Here is a 22,165-nt window from a genome sequence, read left to right on the forward strand (position 1 = left end):
GGAAGTTAATTAACATCACCTGATAAAGGTCACAGCAACTATCAAAATTAATGGTGAGACATTAAAAACATTCCCTTTGAGTTTGGATATCTATCACTACTTTTCAACACTGTACATGGCCCTGGTCCTGGGCAGGGGTACAAACAGTGATGGGAGACCAAGAGTGAACCTGACATTATGTTATACCAACTAGAGCACTAAATATCTACCTTTTCTGAGGCACACAGAACCTAACGTGAAACCATATCAACTACTACCCTTCAGAAATGCCCACATCCTCCATATAGCCCATAATTTTTCTGTAAACCACATAGGGTATGAAACTCATCTGAATCATTGGGAAAGATTCTAAAAGAAACTGTAGTAAAGTACAATACAAATCCATCCAGAAACAAAGTCCTTGCATCAGCACGTCTTTCAGCCAAGGGAGTATTCAAGTTGGTGTCACTCAATTTGCCTATATGGATGGTAATCTACAATTTTACAGCCTCTCTGAACAAGGGGATTTTAGAGCAAGTTAATGAGTTATTCTAACAAGTAGGAAAAATTTGTAAGGTCAAGGAAACAACTTTTTTGGGTGACTTTATCAAAGGTAGACTATATAACAGAGAGCATTGCTCACTTTCCAGAATTCACTAATATAGCCTCAAATTATGTATCCTGAGTATAACTAAAACAGTTTAGTTTACAAATTTCTATTTACCTTTTGTGGCATAAAAAAAGGCAATATATAGTTCAATCTATATCATATGTTCCCTCTATGTGAACAAAGATAAGATAATGTGTCTGTATATATTTAAAATATTTCTGGTAGAATTTATAGAACAGTAGTCATATTTCTTGCCTGTGGAAGGAGGAACTTGTGCGTGTTGTGCAGGAGACTAAAAGTTTACAGTTTACCACAGAACTCAGCTCTGAATAGTCACAATAATTAAATTACACTGGGAGATGGTAATAGTACAAAAACATTCACAAGTGGGGCAGAGGGACAAAAACAGTTGAACTGTTGCAATATTCATAGATAACACCTAAATCTGAAACATAGCATGTTATTTAAAGAAACAGAGGTAAATATCCCCCAAATCAACTCCTGGTTGTGATAAAAGAAAGGGAATTTTCAACTTTTCATGTTTGTGGGTCCTACTCCTGGGCTCCCAGAGAAGCTATGCTTGAATGTTTACCAAGGTCAAAATGACTCCGCAAAACCTTGAAGTATGAATGGTCTCTGTTTTTGCCCTGAGCACACATTGTACATCTGCTTCATTAAAAAACCAAAGAGAAGCATTCCAAACATAAGGACAAGAAAAAGAAAGAAACCTCCCAGATTCCCATAAGATTAAAATCATGCAGACTTGCACATACTAAAAATATAAGATAAAGTCTATAATTTTCTGGAATGTCCTTTGTCATAATGATTTCTAATTCTTTTCCCCCCCTTCCCTTCTTCTTCTTCTTTTTTTTTTTTTTGGATGGTTAATCTTGCCAGTTTCATTTTTTAGTAGTTTGGAAACTAAAAAATCTGATCCCTACTTAACAATGTCATAATTGATCAATATTCCTATAATACAAACATACAAATATCTTAGAATATTTTCACTTTGGTCATACCCTACCAATTTATGCCCGTAATTCTAATCCAATCTTGTTCTTGTCAACTTGAACAATACTTGACTTTATTATTACATACAGTGCATATTTATTCATTTTTTCCACATATTCAGGACACCTTGCTTACCGGTCCTTCTTGAATCATCTTAGAGCTTCTTTTAGAGGCTTTATTTGTTTTGTTGAATGATGTCATTTAGAGATTTTCTTTAAGTGAATATCCATTGACTCCGAACTGTTAATTTTTCATAGGAGAATGTGTCTTTCATTTCATTTTTTCTTTTCATTTCCTCCCTCCCTTTCTTTTTCTTTTTCTTTCTTTCTTTCTTTCTTTCTTTCTTTCTTTCTTTCTTTCTTTCTTCTCTCTCTCTCTCTCTCTCTCTTTTCTTTCCTTCTTCTTTCTTTCTTTTATAGAGAGAGAGAGAGAGAGAGAAAACTCATGCCTGCGTGCAAGGGAGGGGAGGGGCAGAGGGAGAGAGAGAATCTTAATCAGGCTCCATGCCCAGCTGTGAGCCCAATGCGTGGCTTAATCTCATGACCTGATATCATGACCCGAGCCGAAATCAAGAGTCAGACGCTTAACCAATTGAGCCGTGCAGGTGCCCCCATTTCATTTTCAAAAGGAAGGATGTTTTTGTGGGACCTAGATTTGTAGTTTGACAGTTATTGTCCCTTTACACATGGAGAGAATATTTGACAGCATTTTGGCTTCCATTATTACTGTTGGGAAATTAGCTGCCAATCTAATTTTTATTCTGTTTGGGTTTCTTGTATAATCTCTCTTTTGTAACTTTTGACATTTAAATAGTATATTGAATATCATAATTTTACTATGATGGGTCTGGATGTAAGTTATTTTTTCGTTAGCTTGGTCAGTAGTCATTGGACCATCTGAATCTTAGAGTTCATAATTTTTATCAGAAATTTTATTTATCAAAATTTTATTGAAAAATTCTTATTATATATTTAAATTTAGCTCCTCCACATTCTTTCTATTCTCTTCTCTGTCTCTCTCTCTTTTTTTTTAAAGATTTATTTATTTTTTATTTTTTTAGAGAGAAAGAGAGCTAGTAGAGAGAGGGCAGAGGGAGAGAGAATCCCATGCAGACTCCGTGCTGAGTGCAGAGCCCGAGATGGGGCCCAATCCCACAACCCTTGAGACCACCACCTGAGCTGAAATCAAGTCAGATGGCCAACCAACTGCGCCACTCCAGCGCCCCTCTATTCTCTTTTACGAGTCCTCATATACACATCCAACGGGTTTGTCTCTAGTGTATCCTTAACCCTGAAGGATGTTGTTCTTTGGCAACCCAGCTTTATGTAGGGGTGTCTTGTTTAGACTCCATTATTTCCATTATTTGGACCATCTCAGAATTTCGTCAAACTCCTGTGCCTCTGTTTTGGCTCTGAGAGACCCAGTTAAGGCAAAGGCAGACTTTAGTGCAGCCTTTCAGGATTCCTGATTTCATGCCATTTTTTTGGCTTCTGAGTATTCCTCACGTTTTTTTCCCAATTTGATGATACATTTAAAAAGGTAATATTTTATATTTGGTTCAGCATCTTTAGTTATTTTCAGTGTGAATGTTGTTCAGTGTAGATACTATTAGATATGGATCCCCCCAAAATGTAATATTTTTATTGAAGCGAATTTGGTATTTAATTTGTTGTTAAATAATTATCTTAACAATGTTATAAAGGATTAAGATTACAATACAATGTTACTCTTTATTTGGGTGTTAACATTTTCCTCCTAAATCAAAACCTGGTGCTTGATAGATCCTCTCTGGGTCTGTGGTTTATTCTAGGACAGTGCTGGGTATTTGATTTTTGTATTTTCAAAATACAAAATAAAAATCCCTCTACTGACAAAAATGGTAATGTACATTTTTCCTTGTTTGCTTATAGTAATCAAACTTCACCTGACTTAGTTTTGACTATTCTATTTTGCTTTTCCAGATTTTCAACTCATCATTATTTGAACCACCTCCTCCAGGATATGAAAATGTTTCAGATGTTGTGCCACCTTTTAATGCCTTCTCTCCCCAGGGGATGCCAGAGGTAAAAATGCAATACGATAAAATATAAATAACAAACAGAACCCCTCATACATGCAGACAATAAATAAACAGTTATAAGGAGATATTTGATATAATCCAAATTTTTAAATAAGAGAGAAAATACTATTTTTTATTTTCAAATGTATTGGATTTATTAACTTATTTATAATTTAAAAATTCTTGCAAACTTTGAATGAAAGTGTATTTTCCATGGTTATATGAAATTTACTTCAAATGATTAGTTTACATCTTAATGGTATAATATTAGAAAAATTCTTTCTAATATTTAGCACATAAACAGAATGCTTGCAATCATAATTATTTCATAATTGATGGTTGAGCTAGGAATGAGGCATATAACTATTGGTAGTGAAGAGATAACATATTTTATATCTCAGGTGTACTGTGGTCACTTAGGCTTATTCCACAGGTTAAGGTGCCTTACCATCATGGACCCATGTATGATTCTTAATTTCCTTTCATTTCTTTTCGTTTTTTCTTTTCTTTCCTTTTTTTTTTCTTTAGAGAAGGAGAGAGCAGGGGAGGGGTAGAGGGAGAGGGAGAGAAAGAATCCTAGGCAGGCTCCATGCCCAGCAGGCCTAGATCTCACAATGCTGAGATCATGACCTGAGCCGAAAATCAAGAGTTGGACACTTAACCAACTGAGCCACCCAGATGCCCCAGCATTGTATATATTCTTGAAATTTTTTAATTTATGTAAATAGCATTTAAAATTAGGTCTTACTTGATCTCTTACTCTTTTCAATCAATGGCCTTTAAAAACTCTTTCCATGTTGCTTTATGTCATTACTTTTTACTGTTGCTTATTGTTCCACGTTATATGCACACCACATGTAACTTACCCATTCTTTTTGTGGTGAGTCAGCTTTACTCCTAAATCCTCATCACCACCGTGTTGCAGTGAATATCCTCATATGTGTCCCCTTCTGGGTTTTTAAGGGTTTCTCTATTTACAGTAAACCGGGGTGGTATTGCTGTTTTGTAGGAATATTTAATTTCACAGTGTCCAGACTGTAGCAGTTGATTGCTTCCATTGACACTCAATGAGTGTTCCTTTTTCCTCATATATTTTCATCAACACTTGAAACTATGTAACTTTATGACTTTTGCCCTTATTTTATTCTAATTCACATTTCTCTGATTACAACCGAGGTTGCTCATCTCTAAACATATTTATTTATTAGCCGTTCTGGTTTTTATTCTGTACAATGACTAAGTATAGCCTTGTCTTCTTTCTGTTGAATTTCCAGCCTTTTTCTTATTAAATTTAAGGGTTTCTTAAATATTTTAATTATTTATTCCATATTGGTTTAAATATTACAAATACCTTTTTCTCATTTTTTACTCATTTGCTCATGTTATCTAAGCTGCCCTTTATTTATTTTTTTAAATATATGAATATATATATATATATATATATATATTTGATTTGTGAAAGAGAGATCATGAACAGGGAGAGAGGCAGAGGGAGAGGGAGAGACAGATTCCTTGCAGAGCAGGGAGCCTGACATGGGGCTTGATTCCAGGACCCTGGGATCATGACCAGAGCCAAAGGCAGATGCTTAACCAACTGAGCCACCCAGGTACCCCAAGTTCCCCTTTATTGAAAAGATATCTTTAATTTTAATATTGCCCAATTGTTCTCCTTATGTTTTTATACTTTGGGTCTTTTTATTAATTCTTTTCATTATTTACAGTGATATCTGTATAACCAGAATATACAAAAAACACTAATACATCATTATTTAAAAATAGCATTAATATTATCAGATTAGAGTTAAGTATATATGGACAAATAGTGTATAATGACAGAAAATATAACAAAAAATTTAAAATAGCCATAAAATATAAAATACACTTTAAAAGTCTTCACTGAGTGTGATGTAGTTGAAGAACACTGTGAAATTTATTAAGCAGTGAAAATATTAAGTGTAAAGAAACAGATTATGTTTCCAGGTGATAAGAGAGAGTGCTATAAGGAGAAAATTGTTCCCACATGAGTTTGTGGGTTTAATGTATAATCAATTGAAATCTCCCAAGTAATTTTTGGACTTTGACAGAATTATTCTACTTAAACTCTTCTAGATTAACGGGAAGATAGAAAGAGTCTGTGATTCTGCATGAGATTCTTGTTTGTGTTCAAATATTAGATGAGTTTGTTGGCTGATGTGCTTCATTGGGTCACCTGTAACTCAGCCAGTGCGATGTTAATTTTTTTTAAAGTTAGATATGTCTGTGCTTAAGATATTTCACTATAAGTAATCTTTGGATCTGAATTCTCTGGAGTGTGAAATACTGGGCTCTGCTTTAGGCTATTTGAAATGAGCAATTCGATAATGTCTTATAAAAATATAATCTAGGGATGTCTGGGTGGCTCTGTCAGTTAAGTATCTGTCTTTAGCTCAGGTCATGATCCCAGGGTCCTTGCTCAGCAGGGAGCCTGCTTCTCCCTCTGCCTGCTGCTCTCCCTGCTTGTGCTCTTGCTCTCTCTCTCTGACAAATAAATAAATAAATCTTTAAAAAAATTAAAATAAAATAAAATAAAAAATCTAATCTAATTTAGTGGTTCTCAAACTTCGGCATGTACCATGATAATCCAGAAGACTTATAAAATACCAGTTCTTGTTCCCACCCCCTTGAGTTTTGGTAGGTCTTCATAGTTCATTTCCAACAAGGCCCTAGGTGACTGATTCTGAGGGCTTACGAACCATGCTTTGGGAGCCACTGGCCTTGTCTCCCGATTCTGTTTCAATTAACAAGAGCAAGAAGATGGAAGCTTGAAAGAAACGGAAAATTCTAGGCTAACAGTGCAAGATTGTATGTATTCCCAGTCATAGAACAATGGTACAGTGTAAACTTTACAAGAAGATCATTGTCTGAAAACAAAGCTTTTTTCTAACTGACAGTGACAACTTGCATTTGTGAAGTGCCCAGAGGATACATCTATCACCCTTGTTTTATTTTCAAAGTCACCCTTGTTTTATTTTCAAAGTGTACTGTCATTTTTCAACTAATGTCTCCTCCTATCTCTCATTTGTCTTGTGAGGATTGCAGATTATGAAAAGACAGCCACAGCTTGCAGACATTTAAGGAAGTAGTCTCCCCAAAATTAGTGATATTAAATAGGGATCAATTTCAAGTAGGACACTGACACTAAGACAAAATTCACTGAAATTAAATTCACTGAAATTGGTTAATAACTCTATATTCACAGAATAAGAGTGAGCTCCAGAGAGGGCTAACAATTATAAATGAGACATACAGTGCAGTCATTAATAGTGTGTTAATCCTGCATTGTCAGAGAAAAATATAAGAGCTAAAAGCAATCCCTTTACTGAAGCAAAGATTCAAATGTCACCTTCTCAGTAGACTTAACTTTTTTTCATTTAAAGTTGCACTCGCCCAAGTACTAGTTTACTATTTGCCTATCCTATTTAAACTTTGAAACAATTTTCTACAGCACCTGTCACTTTTTAATATACTATGTAATTTACTTAGTTATTATTTTTATTATCTTATCTTTCTGCATTTCAGGTGAATGTAAGTTCCTTCAAGGACAGGAATGTGCTGTATCCCTAGTTTGTAGAACACTGCTGGATCCATAATGATACATTTTCAACAAGTTTGTCAATTGAATCCTAGAATTAGCTTGCAAACCACTTAATTTTAGCATGTGTTATAAATTTATTGTGCGCAAGCTAGGAGAAATGTAGCAGAAGAGGGAAACAATAAAAATAAAATTATAGGATATGAGAAATTTTCCTGCCCAGGGAGTTCAAACTAGGATGTATGAAGACTTTACAGAGGCAGACATGAGATCATTTTAATGAAATTGGTTTCCACCACCAATTTCTCAGTGTACAATTACATTGGATTGAGAACTACCCCATGGTCAGGTCCTGCTGGTACTTTGTTCCCACTTCCTTATTTATAATAATTTTTCTCTTATTTTTACAAATGAAAGACATCTCTCACCCACCCTAAAACAATATGAAGCATATCTCCAAGTCGTAAAAATCTCTGAGGTTCTGGACTAAGAGACAATAGTGAAAGATTCTCATAAATGGATAACAAGAGATTTGGCAAGTCAAATGGTTTGCAGTTGAACAAAATTAGATGAGCCTAGTTGAGCATCTAGCTGACATCATTAGAATTAACTCAGATAATAGATCAGTGTGTGTGATTTGGGCATTGTAATTTGGAAGGAGTTTAAATAACTTCATGATAATTCTGTAACAAAACTTCTTTCCTTTCCATCTCAAAGTTTCTCGAAATTATGTAAAAACAAGACGTGTGAATAGAACTAATGTGGAGTCCTGTCTCATTCTAGCAATAATTTATTCATCCAGTGACCTGATGTTTTAACATCTAATAGCTTTAAGAGATATATTTCAAGTAAAATTTTATGCTTGGGTATCATTTATGTAAATTGGTAATATTATTAGACTTAGTCTGATACTACTAATAATTAGCTTACTCCTAAAGAATTTTCTTCGTGCATACATCCTGTCACAAGACATTTTAAAAAATTCTCTCTCTTTCTCTCTCTCTCTATATATATATTTATACACAGACATACATAAGTATATACACACTTACATATGCACATATACACACACACACACACACACACATACACATATATGTATATTCTTAATCAAGGGAAGTTTGGCAGTGATCAAGGAAAGACTTCCAAACTTTCCTGGATTCTAGGTGACAGAAACTGAGATGGAATGTAGCATCCTAGATGTTAATTAAGAAGTGTTCTCTTGGGATCAATAGTTGTGTCAGGGGAGGGAACCTGGATTGAGCAGAGGGAGCAGTGACCCTCAATGGTAGCTCAGGGACAGCCTCTGCTGATCTGAAGGGCATTTCTAGAGTCAGCAGCCCTTCAGAGCTGTCCTGGGTTGGACTAAAATGTCCAAGGCTTTATACTCCCCACTGATCAGTCATGGACTGTGTGACATCCCAGGAAGGGGCATGACTTTGAGCAGGGTGGTTGTCTGTAGCTGAGGAAATTCCTGAAGAGGCTTGAGAACTGAAGGCTGTCTGCAGAGAGCCTTTCTTGCAACTGGAGCAAGAACGTCTTCAGCGAAGGGGGATCTGGGCAGCACATCCCAGTGTCCAGCACAAATATATTCTACTCTAGAATAAAATTCTTTGGGGAAAGGGGGACAAGATAGAAGCTCGAGGAGAAAAGGCATGATAAAATTCTGACTGAAGAGTGTCTTCCTTTTTAAATGGATGATGTAAATCAGTATAGTGTGTATATTCTTTTGGGTTACATACAAAAAGTGATGTAAAATTGCTTGTCAAAATATTAATAGTTATAATATGTTGGAAATTGCATTTGTTGTAGCTCCTTAAAGGTATGATAAGCAATTTTAGATGTCAAGTAAATATATGAGGGGTGTGTTGTTTTTCAAAATTAATTTAGGGAGTAGGTGAGAAAAAAAAATGAAGGATACTGGTTTAACAGGTCATTTTGCAAATGAGAATACTGAGACTCAGATGTTATTAAGACTTGCACATAATCGTATTAATAATATGAAAGCAGACCCATAAGGCAGTTATACTACCTGACCATTCTTCCTTACCTGGTGTTAGAGGAGACCCATTAGGCTACTAGTTGTGAATGTACTTCTAAGAATAAAACTCTTGTCAAGTGTTTCTTAACCTAGGGTGCCTGGACTCCTTCAAACTGCATGCGGCAATGTGTATATTCATATACATTTTGGGGGGAACACTTCTATAACGTTATAACCACTGTAAAGGAGACATAAAAACAGAGCTTACTGTTAAATTCATATGTCTGTAAGTCAGCCAATTGCTATAATTCAGGCTCATTTCTCCCTTGCATCTCTTATGTGAGACTGATGCTTTTCTGGCCCTCTTGCATGCTCTTGCCTCTTTCCTCATTCAAAGATGTGAAACAGTCATGCAGAGGAACCTCCTTGTATTAAATCATACTTATATTAAATCATTCCGATCTCAACAGGGTGATCTCGTATATGTTAACTATGCACAGACTGAAGACTTCTTTAAACTAGAGAGGGACATGAAAATCAATTGCTCTGGGAAGATTGTGATTGCCAGATATGGGAAAATTTTCAGAGGAAATAAGGTAAAAATCATTTTTTTCCTTTTCTCCCAATATAAAAAATATATCATATCTTACATATGTAGAAACATATCCTTAAAACTTTCTGAGAACCATGATTCTCTCATATTCTGTAACACAGCCACCTTATGGGGAGGACACATTTACTGGCTTATAGACAGGGGTTTTAAATGGGGTCATTGGAGTTTGGACCAGTGTAGAAGTTCAAGGAGAACAGAGCAGATTTTTCCATACCTGCAAGTTATGCCTGTGGTATACATAGAAAGCATTCATTGGGTTTGTTGTTGCCATCAGTATCTTTGTTTTTTAATATTATCTTTGAAAATATTTACTAAATTCAATTTTAATGTGAATTGTTATTATAGGTAATCAGAGAAACCAAATTCTACATAGCAGTTTTAAAAAATTACTATCACTTGATCTGTTCATTTTTTTCTTTTTTGTGAGAAATTAAATTTCAAAAATATTCCCTTCCAGCCATAAAAGATATAGGAATCTGGTCTGTAGAGTCTGCTTTTTTTCTTGTACATCTAGACTAGTGAAAGAAACAGAAAGTACTTGCTATCACTACTATAGACATTTTCTAAAGCTACAGCTCTGAGGGATGATCCATTCCTAGAAACCCATTTTTATCTTTTTTTTCTCCTAGAAACCCATTTTTAGAACTTGAAGTAGGAAAAAGCAAAAGCTAGTTCTCTATGAAATGTCCTTATTGTAGGTCCAATGATAAGAGATTGAAAATAACATTTGACTGTTCATGTAAGTGTAATTTCAGAAAAGATTGATATTATCAAATCTGGAACAACCAAACTGAATTAAGAGAGACATTGTGCTTTCCAGGTTAAAAATGCCCAGCTGGCAGGGGCCAAAGGAGTCATTCTGTTCTCAGATCCTGCTGATTACTTTGCTCCTGGGGTGAAGTCCTATCCAGACGGTTGGAATCTTCCGGGTGGCAGTGTCCAGCGTGGAAATATCTTAAATCTTAATGGTGCAGGGGACCCTCTCACACCTGGTTACCCAGCAAATGGTGAGTGATTGGGCCTTAATCATCATGGGAAACTTAAAAACATTTTTAAGTGATTTTATTAAAGGTTTTCCAGATGAAGTATGTCTTTTTAAAATTCTCTTTCCATCTAAGAAGTACGTTAAAGAGTTTCAAATTCTGGAAATTATTGGCTTAGGTCCCTTATCTCTTATTTGGAACCCTTGGGCCTGATTCAGATATTTTCAGATATTTAAAAGTAATGTGAGTCATATCCCATATATTGGCTGACACTCAGGAGGCTAGGATAGAATACAGGAAGCAGGCATATAAATATTTTTTGCAACAAAATATATGAATAATCATACTAAGCAGAGGTAAATAATAAATAATAAAAATAAATAATATGGATAACCACATATTTACTCAAATTAGATTTTGCTGTCAAATGAGTTTGCATCAAATCAGGTTTTGATGCCAAGCAAATTCCCTCCAAATTTATGGTTTTTACAGTTTTTGGATTTCCTAGTTGTAGATTCAGGATAGCAGAAAAGAAGTTCTATAAACCCCCAAATTGGCACATTTAAAATTTAGTGTCCAGGGGTGCCTGAATGGCTCAGTCAGTTAAGCCTTTGACTCTTGATTGGGGCTGGGTGTTGTGAGATTGAGTCCCATATCCTGCTCCGTGCTCAGCACAGAATCTGCTTGAGGATTCTCTGTCTCCCTCTCCCTTTGCCCCTCTCCCTGCCTGCACTCTCTCTCTTAATAAATAAATAAAATCTTTTTTTAAATAAATAAAATAGAGAGTCCAGAAAATGCTTATTGCATCTTTGCTATGTAAATACAATAGTGATAACTTTCTAAATTGTTTCCTGAATTAACAGCTTTGTAGTTTTACTGCCTCTGCTTGACCAGAAGAAAGGGAGACAAGAGGGCGGTCTGCCCAGATCACCACACCACTGAGTGAGGGGTGGGATTCCACTTCAGGAAGCCTGGCTGGAGATGCATATGCTTGTATAAGGCTGAAATGCTCCCCTGTAAAACTGTGGATCATTAACAAAGGGAGCCACTTAATTTTAATGTACTCAGCTATTTGATAAAGTTTATAAAAATCTGTGATGGTTGAGTTTATGTGGGTTTTTTTTTAAGATTTTATTTATTTGAAAGAGAGAGATAGCAAAAGAGAACACAAGCAGGGGCAGAAGGAGAAGCAGACTCCCTTGAGCAAGACCCTGGGATTATGACCTGAGCGGACTGCAGATGCTTAACCAACTGAGCCACTCAGGCGCCCCTGGGTTTCTGTGGTTTAAAACTAGTTAAGGTGTATAACTTGGATAATGAAGATAATATTTATTCCTCATCTGATTTTTTTGTCAAATTGTAGACTCCTTTAAAGCTTATGTGTTTTGGCTTTATAAATCTTCTTGGAACATAGTACACTGTCATAGATTTTTTATACAACACATATTTTATTTTAAACATATTTTATTTTAAAATATGTATTTTTTAAACAATACATATTTTTAAACAACACATATTATCCTATAATAAAATTACATAAACACACCTGAACTTCACTTCTTTTTTCCCCCAGACTAAAAAAATATACTTCTCTTAATCTCTGTTTTACAAAGCTAAAATTATAAACATACAATGAACTTAACTAGAATATTTCTGTTAATTATTCTCAAATTTAAACAGTATTTGGGGGAGGAAAGTGGTATCCTTGGTATCCCTATGGGGCTTGCACTTATTAAATTCCCTTTTGTACCCTGTTAATTTTTTTTAATTTTATTTTCCTTTTAGTTTTGCTTTTTATTATGGAATAGTTCTAACATACACAAAAATAGAGATAATTATCAACATATTTTATCAATCTTGTTTCATCATCTCTTCATCCTCCCTTCTTTATTGTTACTTAGGAAAATTTATTTTTTTATTTTTTTAAATTTTTTAAAATGTTTTTTTATTATATTCTGTTAGTCACCATACAGTACATCCCTGGTTTCTGATGTAAAGCTCTATGATTCATTTGTTGCGAATAACACCCAGTGCACCATGCAATACATGCGCTCCTTACTACCCATCACCAGTCTATCCCATTCCCCCACTCCCCTCCCCTCTGAAGTCCTCAGTTTGTTTCTCAGAGTCCATAGTCTCTCATGCTTCATTCCCCCTTCTGATTACCCCCCATTTCGTTATCCTTTTCTTCCTGTACCTATATTCCTAGCTCTTATGTTCCACAGATGAGAGAAATCATATGATAATTGTCTTTCTCTGCTTCACTTATTTCATTTAGCATTATCTCCTCCAGTGCCGTCCATGTTGCAGCAAATGTTGAGAACTCGTTCTTTCTGATAGCTGAATAACATTCCATTGTATATATGGACCACAACTTCTTAATCTAGTCATCTGTTGAAGGGCATCTCGGTTCCTTCCACGATTTAGCTATTGTGGACAATGCTGCTATGAACATTGGGGTGCATATGGCCCTTCTCTTCACTACGTCTGTATCTTTGGGGTAAATACCCAGTAGTGCAATGGCTGGGTAATAGGGTAGCTCAATTTTTAACTTCTTAAGGGACCTCCACACTGTTTTCCATAGTGGCTGTACCAACTTGCATTCCCACCAACAATGTCGGAGGGATCCCCTTTCTCCACATCCTCTCCAGCAATTGCTGTTTCCTGCCTTGTTGATTTTTGCCATTCTAACTGGCGTAAGGTGGTATCTCAGTGTGGTTTTGATTTGAATTTCCCTGATGGCTAATGATTTTGAACATTTTTTTATATGTCTGTTAGCAATTTGTATGTCATCATTGGAGAAGTGTCTGTTCATATCTCCTGCCCATTTTATGATTTGTTTATTTGTTTCTCATGTATTGAGTTTGAGAAGTTCTTTGTAGATCTTGGATACCAGTCTTTTATCTGTAGCATCATTTGCAAATATATTCTCCCATTCTGTGGGCTGCCTCTTAGTTTTTTTGACTGTCTCTGTGGCTGTGCGGAAGATTTTTATCTTGATGAAGTCCCACATGTTCATTTTATCTTTTGTTTCTCTTGCCTTTGGAGATGTATCATGAAAAAGATTGCTTTGGCCGATGTCGTAGAGGGTGCTGCCTATGTTCTCCTCTAGGATTTTGATGGATTCCTGTCTCACATCGGGGTCTTTCATCCATTTGGAGTTTATCTTTGTGTATGGTGTGAGAGAGTGGTCAAGTTTCATTCTTTTGCATGTAGCTGTCCAATTTTCCCAGCACCATTTATTGAAGAGACTGTCTTTTTCCCACCGGATGTTTTTTCCTGCTTTATCAAAGATTAGTTGCCCAAAGAGCCGAGGGTCCATCTCTGGGCTCTCTATTCTGTTCCATTGGTCTATGTGTCTGTTTTTGTGCCAGTACCATGCTGTCTTTGTGATCACAGCTTTGTAGTACAGCTCGCAATCCAGCATTGTCATGCCCCCAGCATTGTTTTCCTTTTCAACAGTTCCATGGCGATTCGGGGCCTTTTCTGTTTCCATCCAAATTTAAGGACTCTTTGTTCCAGTTCTTTGAAAAATGTCCTCAGTATTTTGATCAGGATAGCATTGAAAGTGTAGATTGCTCTGGGAAGCATGGACATTTTAACTATGTTAATTCTTCCGATCCATGAGCATGGAATATTTTTCCATCTTTTTCTGTCTTCCTCAATGTCTTTCAAGAGTGATTTATAGTTTCTAGAATATAGACCCTTTACGTCTCTAGTTAAGTTAATTCCAAAGTAACGTATGGTTTTTGGTGCTATTGTAAATGGGATGGATTCCCTACTTTCTCTTTCTTCAGTCTCATTGCTCAGGTTTAGAAATGAAACTGATTTCTGAGCATTGATTTTGTATCCCACCACATTACTGAATTGCTCTATATCTTCTAATAGTTTGGGAGTGGCTTCTTTTGGGTTTTTCATATAGAGTATCATGTCATCTGCGAAGAGAGACATTTTGACTTCTTCTTTGCCAATTTGGATACCTTTGATCCCTTTTTGTCGTCTGATTGCTGTTGCAAGGACTTCTAGTACTATGTTGAATAATAGTGGCGAGAGTAGGCATCCTTGTCGTGTTTCTGATCTTAAGAGAAAGGCTTCCAGCTTTTCCCCATTGAGAATATTTGCTGTAGGCTTTCCATAGATGGTTTTTATGATATTGAGGAATGTACCTTCTATCCCTACAATCTGAAGGGTTTTAATCAGGAAAGGATGCTGTATTTTGTCAAATGCTTTTTCTGCATCTATTGAGAGAATCATATGATTTCTGAATATTTCTTTCTGGATAAAATCCAAGACCCCGATCGATTTGCGAATGTTGAACCACCCTTGCATCCCAGGAATTAATCCCACATGGTCATGATGGATAGTCCTTTTAATGTACTGTTGGATTCTATTAGCCAGGATCTTGTTGAGGATTTTGGCGTCCATATTCATTAGGGAAATCGGTCTGTAATTCTCTTTTTTGATGGGGTCTTTGCCTGGTTTGGGGATCAAGGTAATATTGGCCTCATAGAATGAGTTTGGTAGCTTTCCTTTGTTTCTATTTTTTAAAATAGCTTTAGGAGAATAGGTATTATTTCTTCTCTGAATGTTTGGTAGCATTCCCCAGGAAAACCATCTGGGCCTGGAGTTTTGTTTTTTGGAATGTCGTTTATCACTGACTCAATCTCTTCCTAATTAATTGGCCTGTTTAAAAAATCAATTTCTTCCTGCTTCAGTCTTGGTAGTTTATAGGTTTCCAGGAAGGATTCCATCTCTTCCAGATTGCTTAATTTATTGGCATAAAGCTTTTGGTAAAAGCTTCTAATAATCCTTCCAATTTCATTGGTGTTGTTTGTGACCTCTCCTTTTTCATTCATAATTTTATTAATTTGGGTCCTTTCTCTATTCTTTTGGATAAACCTTGCCCGTGGTCTGTCAATTTTATTGATTCTCTCAAAGAACCAGCATCTAGTTCTGTTGATCTGCTCCACTGTACTCCTGGTTTCTAATTCATTGATTTTTGCTCTAATCTTGGTCAACTGCTTCCTCGTGCGTGGATTAGGCCTGTCCCTCTTTTGCTGTTCCAGCTTCTTGAGGTGAGAATATAAAAACTGCATTTTAGATTTTTCTGTTCTTTTGAGTGAGGCTTGGATGGCTATGTATTTCCCCATTAGGACTGCCTTTGCAGTATCCCATAGGTTTTGGACCATTGTGTTTTCATTCTCGTTGGTCTCCATAAATTGTTGAAATTGATTTTTGATTTCGTGGTTTATCGAATCATTCCTGAACAGGAAGGTTCTTAGTCTCCAAAGTTTGAGTTTCTTCCAAATTTTTCTTCCTGGTTGAGTTCCAATTTCAGAGCATTGTGGTGTGAGAATATGCAGGGAATAATTTCAGTCTTTTGGTATCTGTTGAGACCTGTTTTGTGTCACAGAACATGGTCTATTCTTGAGAAAGTTCCATGGGAATTAGAATAGAATGAGTATTCTGTGGTTCTGGGGTGTAGTGTTCTATATATATCTATGAGGTCCAACTCATAAAGTATGGCATTCAAAGCCCTTGTTTCTTTGTCAATTTTTTGCATGGGTGTTCTGTCTATTTCTGATAGTGGAGTGTTGAGGTCACCTACAATTAACATATTTTTATGTATGTCTCTTTATTCTGGTTAAGAGTTGGCTTGTGTATCTTGCTGCTCCCTGTTGGGGGCGTATATATTTATAATTGTCATATCCACTTCTTGGATACATCCTTTAAGAATAATATTGTGCCCTTCTGTGTCTCTAACTATAGTCTTTAGTTTAAATTCCAATCTATCTGATATGAGAATTGCTACCCCAGTTTTCTTTTGAGATCCATTTGCATGAAAGATGGTACTCCATCCATTTACTTTCAGTCTGAATGTATCTTTAGGTTCAAAATGAGTCTCTTGTAGACAGCAAATGGATGGGTCATGTCCTTTTATCCAATCTGCAACCTTGTGGAGTTTATGGGAGCATTTATGCCATTTATATTGAGACTGATTATTGAGAGATATGATTTTAATGATGCCATGTTGCCAGTAAAGTCTTTGTTTCTATAGATTGTGACTTTCTGTTCTGTATCACTCTTGGGGCCTTTTTACCTTTATAGAACCCCCCTTAATATCTCCTGTAGGGCTGGTTTCGTGGTTACAAAATTGGTCAATGACTGGCGATTCTGGATGGTCTTTATTTCTCCATCAATTCTGAATGACAGCCTTGTTGGAGAAAGGATCCTTGGCTGCATGTTTTTCTCTGAAAGAGGTTTAAAAATGGCCCCCCAACCCTTTCTGTCATTCCAGGTCTGTGTAGACAGGTCTGACGTAATTCTGATACCCTTGGCTTGGTACATGAGAAATTTCTTTGCCCTGGCTGCTTTCAATACTGTATCCTTGGATCTAATATTTGCAAAATGCACTATGATGTGATGTGGTGTAGGTTTGTCATGGTTGAGCTTGGTAGGGGTCTTCTCTGCCTCTTGGACAAGAATGTTTGTTTCCCTTGCTTGATTAGGGAAGTTTTCAGCTACAATTTGTTCACATTTCTCTTCTAGATCTCTGTTTTTCTCCACCCTCTCGGGGATGCTGATGATTCTGACATTGGAACGTTTCACTGAGTCAGTTATCTCTCGTAACCTACGTTCCTGAGCATGGATTTTTTTGAGTCCATATTCTATTTTAGCTTTTTCTTATGCTAACCCATCCTCCAATTCACTTTCACGTTCTTCTGCCTCATTCACCCTGGTCGTCAGAGCCTCTAGTTTTGACTGCATTTGGCTCATAGAATTTTTAATTTCTGCCAGATTCACTCTCATTTCTGCCCTTAGAGATTCTATATTCTCATTAACATTTTCGTTAATACTTTGTTCAAGTCTACACATCATCTTGACCATTGTTACTCTGAATTCCATTTCTGATAATTTGGTTATACCCATAACCATTAGTTCTGTGGCAGAGGCCACAGACTCATTGTCTTTTCTTTGCTGCGGGTGATTTCTCCTTCTTGTCATTCTGATGAGGAGAGGTTGCGGGGTTGTCCAGAGCCCAAATTATTGACTGGGACACAGGCTGTGCACCCTTGTTTTATAGGGATCTTAGGGATGTGGGCTTCTTGATTTTTCAGCCTGCCTTCTGGGGGAGGGGCCTGCTGTGCCGATACTCAGGCAACCCTGTTTGGGTAGAGTCTCCTTGTCCCCTGCGAGGGGGGATGGATATGGGCACACTGTGAGATGGTATTTCCAGGCTTTTGTTCTCTGGAAGCTTTCCCTGGCGGTTTGCTCTTCCTCTTCTGAGAGTCAGATCAGCAGTGGCCGAATCTCAACCTCTGTTTCAGAACTGGGATCGCGGACCGTTCTCCACTGATGTTCTAGCCACTTTAACTCTGTTTCTGTTGGTGCTGCTCAACCCTGCGGCGTTTCGGGACGTGTGCCCCACACCCTGCGTCCCAGCCCTCACTTCCAGGGCTGGCTCTTTTCTGTCCTTTGTGTTTCTAACACCGCCAGCCACCAGCCACCAGCCACCCCCGCGCGCTCCCGGAACTGCTGGTCTCAGTCTGGTTCCAGTGAGTGCACCGGAGGTCCAGTTTTCAGACCGGTCGTGCATGTTCCCTGGCTCACGGTCTCTGTCTGCTGTCTCTCAGGTGCCGGTCTCCGAGTCCACCCACTCCCCTGTGCAGGTGGCTACCACTTCCCGGTCCCTCCCCCTTCCATTAATCTTCCAATATCTGTTGGCAGTTTCATGGCTCCCCTCTTTGTACCTCAATACTCAGTGCTGGAGATGTTCATTTGTAGAGATCCAGATGTATCTTCCTGCGTCTCAGGCTGATTCCGTGGATGTTCGTGCTGGTCTGGTACCTACCCAAGTCGACTCAGCGGACTGGCTGAAAAAGGGGTCCCCTACTCCTCCACCACTTAGGATACTTTTAAAATAAATTCCACATAACCTATCATTAATTCATTTTACCCATAAAAAGAATACACTTTTAAAATCACCTAAAGTTCTTATTAGATAATTTAAAATTTGGAGGAAAAGTGGAAAAATAACATATTTTTTAAATCTGAAGAAATTACAGTATGTTTTTATTTTTAAGTAGAGTTTACATATAATAAAATACACAGTTCAATAAAATTTTTTAATTGCATATATCTGTGTCACTCATAATAAAATACAGAACATTTTCATGACTCCAGAAAGTTCTCTTGTGCTCCTTTTTCTGATCAACTGCCTTCTGGTATTTCTCACTATTGATCAGTTTTGAATTTCATATACATGGAATCAACATACATTCTCTCTCTCTTTTTAAGATATTATTTATTTGAGAGAGAGAGAGAGCATGGAAGGGAGGGTAGAGGGAGGAGGAGAAGCAGGCTTCCCACTGAGCAGGGAGCCCCACATGGGGCTCAATCCCAGGACGCTGACATCATGACCTGAGCCCAAGACAGACGCTTAACCAACTGAGCCACCCAGGTCCTCTCAGTGTCTATTCTTTTGTACCTTGCTGCTTTTATTCAGTATGATGATTTGAGATTTATCCGTGTTATTGTGTGTACTAATCATTTGGTCATTTTAATTGCTGAGAAGAATTCTGTGTGACTATACTACAGATTGTTTTGTTTTTTTTTTTTTGTTTGTTTGTTTTTTTTTAAGATTTTATTTATTTATTTGACAGAGATAGAGATAGCCAGTGAGAGAGGGAACACAAGCAGGGGGAGTGGGAGAGGAAGAAGCAGGCTCATAGCAGAGGAGCCTGATGTGGGGCTCGATCCCAGAACGCCGGGATCACGCCCTGAGCCGAAGGCAATCGCTTAACCGCTGTGCCACCCAGGCGCCCCTGTTTTGTTTTTTTTTTAAACAGAACACTTCACAAATTTGCATGTCATCCTTGCACAGGGGCCAAGCTAATCTTCTCTGTATCATTCCTATTTTAGCATACGTGCTGCACCAGATCATTTATTCCTGCTGCTGTTGACAGACATCTGCACTGTGTCCTGTGTTTGGCTGCCCGAATGCAGCTGCTATGAACAATTTTTACAGGCCTTTTTGTGCACATATATTTTCCTCTTCCTTGGGGAAATACCTATGAAAGTAATTTTGTGTCCTCGTGCACAATTCCATATAACCTTATTTTCAAAAGAGTTATCCAAAGTGACTGTGTATTTTTACACTCTTGGAAGGAATGTGGGAGAGTTTCACTTGTTCCACATACTAACATTTGAGATTGTCTTTTTAGTATGACAGTTCTAGTAGATGCAATATAAGAATGTGTTTAAGATGATTTACAGAAAAAAACTTTTGAATGGGACTGAATTTTTACTAATGTGTGTTCCACTTTTTTTCAGAATATGCTTATAGACGTGGAATCACAGATGCTGTTGGTCTTCCAAGCATTCCTGTTCATCCAGTTGGATACTATGATGCACAGAAGCTCCTGGAGTAAGTTTGTGAGAAACAAACAGATGGCTGTTTGGATATTGCTCTTTATTGGCAGTCTTCAACTATCGGCAGTATTCAACACCTGAATATTTCTTCAATATTCAGAAATACGGAAATTCTCTTAAATGGTAGAACCTACAATTTTATCACCATTTTAAAGAACAGTTGATCTATTCTGGAATTTACTTTACGTAGTGGTATCCAGTGTGAGAGTCATGAAAATGAGACTTTCAGTTCTCCAACTGCAGGGGGCGTGATTGATCAATGGAACTAGCTACTGTGCTTTGAAGTCTGTCACTCTGTGTGTGTCAAGGCCATGCTTCCCACAGGCATTCCCCTCAGTGACTGGTTGCAGCAGGGTCACTAAAACAAGCCCATTACTGGGCGGCGCAGGGCTCCTGTCATGGGAGACTTTAGCTCAGGATTCCACAGCAGGCTTGCTCAACTAGATGCCGCCACCCACCACCCTTTTCTTCCTTCTCTTTCTCCTTCACTCCACATGAGACGTGCATTGTAGTCTGTTGGATTTTTCAGCTTTGTCCTACCCCCCACCTTACTATTTCTCTCACAGGCTTTTCCCCTAAGAAATCTCTTACTCATCTCATCCTCATATTGTCCACAACTTGAGCGACCTGGAATAACACAGTGTGAGAGCAATTCCATCTTATTTTCCTCTTTATGCCTCTTCCCCCTTTGCTTTTCTGACATTGGAGCCCTTTCCCCTTTCCTGCCATGCTTTCTCCCATCTGCATGTCCCTTCTTGTCCAGTCTCCTTTAGGAAGGAGAGAGCATGACTTCTCTGTAAGTAGAATTGTGAGAGAAGCATCTGGCCAGGTAGTACCGTTTCTCAAATAAGAAGGCATTCTTAATCATTTTATTCCAGTCTCCATAAGAAGACTTTTCATGACCTAAAGCAGTGCCCTTCTTTTACAGTTGAGGGGGCTGACATTCAGAGAAGTGGAAGGATCTGTCCCATTTAAGGGCAGACTAAGGAATAGCACCTTGGTCTTTTTTGCTTTTGAGCTCTTAGCTTTGCCACATGGGTTAGAATTCAAGATCCAGGCACAACTTTTGAGGGCACTATGGCTATGTGTTTATCTAAACATATTTATAAAGTCTCAATATTTGTGATATTTAAAAAGATGAACGTGATTGTAACTACTTATAATAGTTGAAAACTACAAATAACGCAAATCTTCAATAATTGGTAAGTAGTCAGATACATCACTGGCTATGATAGTGCATGGGGCCATTAATATATGTGTTGTGCAAGAATATTTAATGATATGGAAACACAAGTATGCTATACTACTAAGTGGAAATGGCAGGTTTATCTAGATATCTAGAAATCTATAGATATATTTATATATAGACATGCAGAGATATAAAGAGAATAATCTCAATTATGTAAACGTTTTTTAAAAAATGAACTTGTATTATCTTTGTAATTAAAAAAGAATGCATGGAAGGAAAGAAGGAAAGATTATATAGAATTGATTTTGAGGTGTACTTAACTATGTCTACTATTTGCTCCAATTAACTAGGTCAATGTCACCTATGACCTAAATGTGGACTAGAATTACTTGATCAGAAAAAAATCACAAATGCAGTTTGCCTCTAATGTATTTAGTTTAGCCTCTTTAAGCCATCTTATAAATGCAATCACCATTAATAACATAACTTCCATGGAAAAGTGCATTTTGTTTTGAAAACACCATAATTAAAAATGAACTTAGAAAGCACAATCTACTTGGATAAGGAGATGATCTTTATATATTAAAAGCAGGAAGACAGGTCCAATTTCTTTTCTTTTTTTTTTTTTAAGATTTTATATGTAAGTAACCTCTACAGCCAATGTGGGGCTCAAACTCACAAACCCAAGATCAACAGTCACACGCTCCACTGACTGAGCTAGTTGGGCCCCTCTCCTA

General features: G+C 37.2%; 1 protein-coding gene and 1 non-coding gene across 7 annotated transcripts in view; one reads left to right on the plus strand and one right to left on the minus strand.

The window, feature by feature from the left end:
* LOC123803814 (glutamate carboxypeptidase 2) overlaps nucleotides 1-22,165 on the plus strand; it is a 121,485-nt gene that overhangs the window by 24,306 nt on the left and 75,014 nt on the right. For all 6 annotated transcript variants that reach the window (XM_045815526.2, XM_045815525.2, XM_045815524.2 and 3 more), the window contains exons 4-7: nucleotides 3,562-3,663; nucleotides 9,682-9,807; nucleotides 10,645-10,831; nucleotides 20,141-20,234. In XM_045815526.2, coding sequence (XP_045671482.2) covers nucleotides 3,562-3,663; nucleotides 9,682-9,807; nucleotides 10,645-10,831; nucleotides 20,141-20,234 — 509 coding nt within the window. The remainder of the gene's footprint in view (nucleotides 1-3,561; nucleotides 3,664-9,681; nucleotides 9,808-10,644; nucleotides 10,832-20,140; nucleotides 20,235-22,165) is intronic.
* Nucleotides 19,647-19,751, minus strand: LOC148108778 (U6 spliceosomal RNA). Its single transcript, XR_015727051.1, has one exon. It is a non-coding gene; the product is annotated as a U6 spliceosomal RNA (small nuclear RNA).

This window comes from Ursus americanus, chromosome 16, assembly GCF_024610735.1.
Source record: "Ursus americanus isolate L20-20 chromosome 16, mUrsAme1.1.p, whole genome shotgun sequence".
Classification (NCBI taxonomy): Eukaryota; Metazoa; Chordata; class Mammalia; order Carnivora; family Ursidae; genus Ursus; species Ursus americanus.